The sequence below is a fragment of the Microtus ochrogaster genome, chromosome 6 (assembly GCF_000317375.1).
Source record: "Microtus ochrogaster isolate Prairie Vole_2 chromosome 6, MicOch1.0, whole genome shotgun sequence".
Classification (NCBI taxonomy): domain Eukaryota; kingdom Metazoa; phylum Chordata; class Mammalia; order Rodentia; family Cricetidae; genus Microtus; species Microtus ochrogaster.
Genome location: NC_022013.1, coordinates 18,925,655 through 18,934,520, shown reverse-complemented (window position 1 = coordinate 18,934,520; position 8,866 = coordinate 18,925,655). Strand labels below are relative to the sequence as shown.

The 8,866-nt window shown below is 40.9% G+C and overlaps 1 protein-coding gene across 1 annotated transcript in view; it reads right to left on the bottom strand.

The window, feature by feature from the left end:
- Positions 1-8,866, bottom strand: part of Cdh20 (cadherin 20) — a 255,653-nt gene that overhangs the window by 13,836 nt on the left and 232,951 nt on the right. Inside the window, exons 9-10 of the mRNA XM_005348282.3 lie at positions 5,034-5,155; positions 1,860-1,977 (exon numbers count right to left, since the gene is read on the bottom strand). Of these exons, the coding sequence (XP_005348339.1) occupies positions 1,860-1,977; positions 5,034-5,155 (240 nt within the window). The remainder of the gene's footprint in view (positions 1-1,859; positions 1,978-5,033; positions 5,156-8,866) is intronic.

The following is an 8,866-nucleotide window of genomic DNA, read 5'->3' as shown; positions in this document are numbered from 1 at the left end:
AATATGTAAGAGCTAGCCAATAAGAGGCTGGAACTAATGGGTCAGGCAGTGATTAAAAGAATACAGTTTCCGTGTAATTATTTCGGGTCATAAGCTATAGCCATGCGGGCGGCAGGGTGCTGGGGACGCACGGGGAGGCAGCTCCGCAGCTCTTATTTCAACATTTAATCTCAGTGGTAAGGAGGTGCACGTAGGAACCCTGGAGCCAGCAGATCAGCTCAGTTAGCTGATTCAGCAAGCTCTGGCTTCAAATGAGAGGTCCTGCCTCTGTATATGACAGAAAGAATACTCAAAGAAGAGACCTGTGGGACCTGAAAAGTGGGCTTAAGGTAAGAGCTCTTGCAGAAGACTTGAGTTGTGCTCCCAGCACCCGCTCCATCTCCAAAGGATCTCATGCCTTTGTACTTGTACTGGGTACTTCTACTCACATGCACATACACACTAATAAGCATCAAAATCAAAAGGAAAATACCTGATATCTGCCCGTACATGTGAACATAGCATATACCATACATAAACATACCAAAATCTCAGGGTATTTAACTGTAAGTATTCCTTCCATAGACATTTTATGGTAATTAAAAGGCTGAAAAATACTTGTATGTATGAGGCTGTAGCAGTAATTCAGATCTTTAACATGGTGTTTGAGAGGAGGACAAGGCACGCCTGACCTTGCCACTTTTCTTCCCCTTTGTTTTGATTGTTACAAAGCCACTCTTAAGATGAGGGTGTTGATGAGGACCCTAAGAGACAAATACATGGATCTAATCTACATGGAAAAGTAGAAAAAGACAAGATCTCCTGAGCAAATTGGGAGCATGGGGACCATAGGGGAGGGCTGAAGGGGAGGGGAGAGGCAGAAAAGGGAGCCAAGAAAAATATAGAGCTCAATAAAATCAATATAAAAAAAAAAGACGAGGGTGTTGAGGCCCAGAGAAGTGAGGATACCCAAGTCAGTTGGAAGCAGAATTAACAAAGGGATCTGTCAAGTAGTTAAATGTGTAGTTTCAATTACTGTGACCTTCCTTTGAAGTATAATCAGTTGGAGAAAGAAAGTCCTTATTTTCCCCATTTGAGCCCCCAAGTTCGTGCTAAGTCTATAAACCTCTCTGCCAAAGAGTGCTTGTTGGAAAGGTCCTAGAAGTTTAATTCCATTAGAGATGTACTGGAAAGCAAGCCCCTTCTGCAATGGGAATGTCATCTGAGTAGCTTTTTCTGAACCTAAAGTTGTTTGAGGTCAGGTGGATGGTGACTGACTATGGCCTTAGCACCCTGGAGCATTAGACAGGAGGGTCATGCATTTGAGGCCAGTGCCGTTTGCTTTACAAGATCTTGGCTCCATAGAAAAGTGTTTGAATTCTGTGAATACTATTGAGTTCTTGTATTTGCACTTTGCTACCTTTAGAATCTTTGTTGTTAGTATTACCCTTTAATTTAACATTGCCTCTTTTGTTGTGGGGGCTTTATACTCATCCTCCCTTTTGATCTTTGGTTAGAAATGTTACTTCAGGTTTTTTTCTTTTTCTGAGAACTTTAGGTTGTTTTTCCCTTCAGAATGCAAACACGTTGCTCTGAGTTGGACTCAAGGAAGAAAATTTATCATTGTGCTTTGAATAGTGTCTTTCACAGAACAAGCATCAACAAATATCTCTAGACTGATAGAGAACGAAGGTTTTAGAGACAGCAGGGGGCACTCTTTGTCTTTGATGTTATGAAACAACACTTTGTAACTACAAATTAGCATTAATGCCCTGCTATTAGAAAACCTGAAAACTTGGTACTGTGAGTATGGTCTAGTAACTCAAGATGTCCAGTCTGAGCAGGAGAAAAGCACAGATAGTCCCAGGTCCATTGCTTACCTTGGTTGTCCCTGACCGTGAAGTTGGGGTTGTTAGCAGCTTCAGGGGCCAAACTGTAGTAGAAATGCTGACCATTGTGAGGGTCATCTTGATCCACAGCACTCACTGTCTGGATGAGCTGAAGCAGAGATGTGAGTTCAGGGTGAGTTGGATCCAGTGGAAAAGGCAAAGCCTAGTGAAAGCCTAAACACTGATTCCAATAGTAAGTCATTTCACAAAGAGAAGATGTCCTGAAGCTAACCTGGAGACCCTCCACGCCGTCAACAGTTCAGGATTAATTAAACATGTTCTTGATCCTCAGTATGTTAGTAGGTAAAGAATAAGTGTGGCCTACGTGTTTCAAATGGATTATATTCCTGCAGTTTGGCCGGTTACTTTGAAGTGTTTTAATGTGAAGAAGTGAAAGAAGCATGGAGTGTCACAAGGTCCTAGGTGTCCCCAGTTTCCCCCTCTCACTCAGTCTGTATCCCATCATCAAGTAAGCGTTGACTAAATTGACTGAATTGCCATCTCGGACAAACCCAGGTTTAAAAATCATCACTATCATTAGGAAATAAACAGAGCAGTGTGGAGCTATGGACTGTGTGTGGGAGGGCATGGGCCACAGGACAGGCATGCTCTGTTGGCAGGAAGGGACTTAGAAAGGGTGGAGCAGAAGCTCACCATTGTGGGAAGCAGACTAGAGTCAGAGATATGAGGGCATAGCTCAGTTGGGAAAAATAAAATGAAAAAAAGGAGCTCAGTGGCTGGGAGGGCAAGAGGGCTTCCCCTTGAACCCATTGGCCACGTTCTGTCTTTTCCACAATGTTCTGAAAAGGAATACTTATCATGAAGGCTATGGAAATGCATGGAGAAGCCATTAAAGAAAGCAGGGTCACAGAGAGGTAGGTGGCCATAGTGCAGTGAGGTATGGACAAAGTTTGGATGAGCTGCTTTTCATTGGTGTTCACTGTAACACCCTGTAGCACAGATGGTTCCTATTCAGCTTGGGCCTGGCCCTGTAAACCTCCTGTTTCTGCTGGAAAGGCTGCCTTTCTTCCAGGACAGAAATGACTATATCAAAAGTCAGCTTGAGGGCACAGAGTTTTAAAACATGCTGAAGGTTAGGGAGGCCGCCCACCAAGGGATTTCTCATACTTCAAGGACTTGTTTCCTTGCTCCTCACCTCTGGTCTCCTCAGGGATCACCTTCACTGCAGACTGCTACCTTAACTACAGAGTTATATCCCTTCAGGGCAGCCTAAGTCCAGTGATGCAGGGTAGTATAAAGGCTTCCCTATTCCCTTGAACTTGGGAAAGCTCTTATTCTAGAATTTTGTAAGAATGTTAGTAGAACTTTATTGCAGTTGGACTTTTAATTTTTTTATTTGACTTAGTCCCTCTGTCTTTCCTTTTTATAGATCTCACAAACATTTTCTATCCAAACTCTGCCTCAGGGTAAGCCTCCTGGAATGTCTGACTATTGAATCTCAAAGCAGGTGCGATAGGGTAGGAATACAGCCAAGGCTCAGGGAAGCAGTGGAGAGTTACATACAGTACAGTCTCATGCCAGTGCTGCTCACATGTGCCCTTTCCCCATGGAGAAGCCGATGCAGATCCTCTGCTCTTCTATTTTGATTGCCAAATGTAAAGAGATAAAATGTTTCTTAGGGAATGTTCTGAACAGACAATATAGTGGGAAAAATCTTAAGACAGATCTTAAAATTTTGTGTGTATTGTTGAGCTAGGACTTGGAAGGGTAGGTAGATAGTCTGGTGGGAGCACCGTGACCCCCCAATAAAGGCCTCCATTATCCTGACAGTCCTTAGCCCCACTGTGTAATACCTCACTCAGAAGTCTCCATTCCATCCTGTCTAATCATCAGACATGCATTTTAATTTTGTATGGCTTTTATCCACTGTAAGAGGAGAGTATACACGCACACCTGGTAGAGTGTGGATGACCAGTGTTGGGCAAGTACAGGAAGAACTGGTGGTCCATATAACAATATGAGAGCCTTAGCTGTGTCCTACTGAAGGCCTTCAAACCCAGAATCCATATCATAGTTTAAGTGATCCATATCTCGGGCTGAAGATGACAAATGGGGCAGGCTTGTGATACTGTCCCCTAACTCCAAGTCACAGATAAATTGCACTTCAAAGTCTTATACAAAGGACAACTAGAGATGTCTTTAGAAGTGGAGGACACCCACACCTCCAAAAGTAGGAGAAGTGGCTAAGATGTTATTCTCTTGTCATAGTGCAGCTTCTCTTTCAGAGCCTTCAAGTGAGGAGGGATGGCTTTCTTCATTGGGCTACTGAGCATCCTCTAAATTCATGACTACTTTTAGCCTCTTTTGTCATAGCATAAAAATATGATATTAAATCATATTTTAGAGTAAACAAATATTATGCTGTATTATGTGTATCAATCAAAAAGTATGATAGCAAAAAAAAAACCCCATCATTTTAAAAGCCTGAACCACCTAGTTAGAACTTTAGAAGCCCAACCTACCCATCAGAACTTGTCCACCTCAACACAGTAACTCTGTTGCCTTCTTCCTAACCTTGCTTCATGTGCAACCTGATCTACCAACTGCAGGCCTGTGAATATGGTTAGACCACAAAATGTAATTTGGGTTCCAAGTGGTTATCTTAACAAATAAATAGTTTGCTCCTGATATAAAGAAGTTGGGAGCTCTTTCTGTTATAAACATTTATCAATCATGAATTCAGTTATTCTGTTGGTTAGTTTTATGCCAATTTCCCACAAGATAGAGCCATTTGGAAAGAGCAACCCTCAATTGAGAAAATGTATCTATAAGACTGACCTATAGGCAAGATTATAGAACATTTCCTTGATTAATTATTGATATGGGAGGTCCCAGCACCTTATTGGTAGTACCACCCTATGCAGGTCATCCTGGGTTGTGTTAAAAAGCAAGTCAGGTTAGTCATAAGAAGCAAGTCAGTAAGCAACCATCTTCCATGGCCTCTCCTGCCTCCAATTTCCTCCCCTTCTTGAATTCTTGCCTTGATTTCCCTCAGTAATGGACTATTACCTGGAAGTGTAGGATGAAATAAAGCCTTTCCTTACCAAATGACTTTTGTTCATGACGGTTTATCACAGTGCTAGAAACCCTCACTAAGACAGTTATCTTTAAGGGTTACCTCTGTATATTTAGGGTTTTCCTTACCTGTCCAGCTTTGGCATTCTCACAGATGAAAGCTTCATAGAACCTGGGAAACTCTGGAGCGTTGTCATTCACATCTAAGACTTTGATTGTGACAACAACACTTCCCACTTGGGAAGGATTGTCTAAAGAGAGGAACATTGATAGTGAGAGCGTGGAAAGACAGAAAGGCAGTTTGTCAATCTGGTTTGCTAAGGAACAGGTGAAATACATGGGCAATCTAACATGGCCATACAGTGTGTGTTGCCTGTTAAGAGTGTGGCCACACATAAGCTGAGACAGAAGGAAGCACCTCCTAAGGCGTGTTGGATGTCAGGAACTATGCAGGAAATAACAATACTTCATGGGAAGCAAGTGCTGCAAAATGAACTTTAAAATTTTGATTTCTGCTTGGTTCATTCTTTGAGTTACAGAATTAAAAGTCTATTTTCTATTCTAGGATTTCCAATAGTCACTTCCGATTAAGATGTATGCTCATGGAACACTTGGGTGGGATAACCAATTCTTTGACTTGAGTTTCAAGTTATGCATGGGGATACACGAAACACTGCACAGTTATTTCTGTCTAGGGACTAAAAGGATATTTATAGGATCAAGCTCATTTCAAAGCCACAGCTTTGACTGGGGCAGGAGCCATGGGCTTTCTCGGGGAAATGTGTATTTTGTTTGAGTCTTTGGAATTGCTGCCTTTAGACAAATGCACAGCCCCCATACTCTCTATTTTTCCTGTGTTGGTCTGCACCCAGAGAGACAACAGTAATTACAAGCAAAAATGTATGGAATTTTGCTAAATCCCAGAATACATTGTTCTTCAGGTTCATTTGTTCTTACTTTTTCAAAAATATTTATGTTTTATGGTTTTCCCCCTAAGTAATCCTATGTGGATTAGGCTGTTCTGGGGGAAAGATGGTGAGTTAGAAACTGGCTCTAGTATACCATGACTGAAGTGTAAGACTAACAAAGGGAGGAAGAGAGGAAGTGTGTTAGCTAGGGTAACACACAGGTAAAAAGTACAGAAGAGAAAGGCTGTGCAATCAAAACCAGGAAGCCATCTGTGGTTGGGGCTGTGCAGGGAGGAAGAACAATACATTTCTGGAGAAAGAACCTACCTGCCCCACAGACTGCAGGGTTAAGTGCACCCAGTCATCAATGGCACCTGGTACAGAAAGAAGGAATGTTCCTAGCACAAATACAGCCCTGTCTGGGATAACTGACAATTCCTGGGTTCAGATTTAACAACAAGGTGAACCTTAGGAAGGATAGGAAATTCCAACTGACTGCTCTCCACTTGCCTGCAAACTCCAAAATTCTATGTTTTGGGAAGAAGCTGCTTCAGGTTTTTGCTGTCAAAAAATTATTTCTTCTTCCTCCTCTTCCTCTTCTTTTTTTCTTCCTCTTTCTCGCCTCCTTTCCCTCCTTTCTCCTTTTCTTTCTTCTCCTCCACTCAATTAGGGTTTTTCTCTTTTTGCTATACTTTTAGTATTTAATTATTTATTTGTTCAAAATTATGGTATTTCATGTGTATGAGTGGGTGTCCATACCACTGCTCATGTATGCAGTCCGTTCTGTACTTTCACCTTTATGTGGGTTCTAGTTTACACTGGTCAACAAGCTAGTGTGGCCAGTGCTTTAACTGCTGAGCCCTCTCACTAGCTCATTATTATTTTTAAAAGAAGCATTTATGATTTGCATTTCTCTTGTAATGTTATCTGGTTTTGTTTGTGTATTTTTCTTTTTAAAAATTTACTATGCGTATGGAGGTTTTGCTTGCATGTAAGTGGACCACGTGCGTGCCTGGTGCCTGTGCAGTTCAGAAGAGATTGTCAGATGTCTGGGACTGGAGCTACAGATGGTTGTGAGGCCTCATGCGGAGCTGAGAATGGAACCTGGATCCTCTGCACGAGTGCTCCTAACTCTGAGCCAACTCCCCAGCTCTCTCTATTTTTCTTTTCTGTACAGTAGTATTTCAAGAATACCTTACTTTTTCTTTTCCTCTTCCTAATATTCTTTCCTCTTTTCTTTTATTCAACATCATTGGTTTATCTTTCTCCTCATCCCCCTCTATTTCTTTAATTTATTATTTTTTAGCTAATTAATTAAAATTGTGTGTGTACACACATGTGCATGAATGTGTGTTAGCATGTGTATGCATATGTGCATGTGTGTGGAGGTCAGAGGACTACTTTGTAGATTCAGTTCCCTCCTCTCAACTTTATGTGGATCTTACGGATCAAACTCAGGCTTTTGTGGTAAATGTCTTCACTGGCCAAGCCATCTTGCTAGCCTTAAGCAAATTACTTTCTAAGCCTATAGCTTACTCTACATTAAATGTTCTACTTACTTGTCTATGGTCATTAGTGATAAAGTAGTTGAGTATGACTATTTTTAAGACTATTTTTGTATCAGCTTTGATTTAGTCTTGGTATTATCAAAATGGCTTCTTAGTTATTTTATTCTCTTGAGTGGTATTGGAATTGAGCCCTGAATTGAGCTTTCTAAACCTAATAATAAACTAGAAAGTATATCTGTACTGACAGATAGACAAGTCACAAAACATAAACACAAATATGAAAAGGTAGGTGGCATGTCTCTGCTAAAGATAATATGTTATTAAACTGAGTCCAGCAATATTGAAACCATTGAAATTCCAATAAGCATTTTGTAAGAGGTTACAAACAAGCAGATGAATGCCCAGAGTCTGGATAATAAAGTATCATGGATGAGGAATTCAGTAAGAAAATGAATATTTTGAGAAACAAAAAACCCAAACAACTCATGCCTTTAATCCTAGCACTCAGGAGGCAGAGGCAGGTGGATCTCTGAGCTCAAGGCCAGCCTGGTCTACAGAGTGACTTCCAGGACAGGTACGCTGTTTTACAGAGAAACCCTGTCTCAAAAATATCACAAAAACAAAAACCAAACAAACAAAAACAAACATACAAAAACACTACTGAACAATTATTGGAAATGAAAACTCAATATGTAAACACTGTGAAAATCATCACCAGTTAACTAGATTAAGCAGAATAAAGAATATCAAGAATTGAAAGGCTTGTGATGGCACACATATTTACTCTTAGCAGTTAGGAGGCAGAGTCAGGAGGATCTCTTTGAGTTTGAGGCCAGCCTGGTCTTAGAGTGAGTTCCAGGAGAGCTAGTTACACAGAGAAACCCTGTCTCCAAACAAAGGAATTTGAAGATGAAGTTGAGGAAAGACTGTATTTAGACATAAGTAATGAAATAAATGAACACAACTACCACTTTCAAGGACTCTCAAACATGGAGAATTTATAGGTAGGAAGAGCTGAGGTACAATCTAAAGGCATAGAAAACCTAGCCAATGAAATTATAGCAGAACTTTCCAAGAAATTAACATCTAAGCTTCAACACCATTCAAACACGGAATTGTCATGTCCAGAAAAGAATCTATTATCATAGTTACAATGCTAAAACTACATAATAACAAAAGGCTGCAATAACTCAAAAAAGGCAAAGACATCAGAATTACATCTTCTTTGTTAGAGGGCCCCAAAGCCAGGAAAACATGGAATATTTAAGTCTAGAAACTAAATAACTGCCAACTGAGATTGCCTATATTCAGCAAAGTTATTGTTTAATAAGTGAAAAGAGCATATTGGGTGGTAAAACAGTTTTTTACCACTAAACCCACACTACCTACAGAAGGGTCTTAGAGGAATACTACACATGGAAGAAAGAAACACAGTCAAAAACTTGAGAGCTCACTCGGGAGGCAGAGGCAGGCGGATCTCTGTGAGTTCGAGACCAGCCTGGTCTACAGAGCTAGTTCCAGGACAGGCTCCAAAGCCACAGAGAAA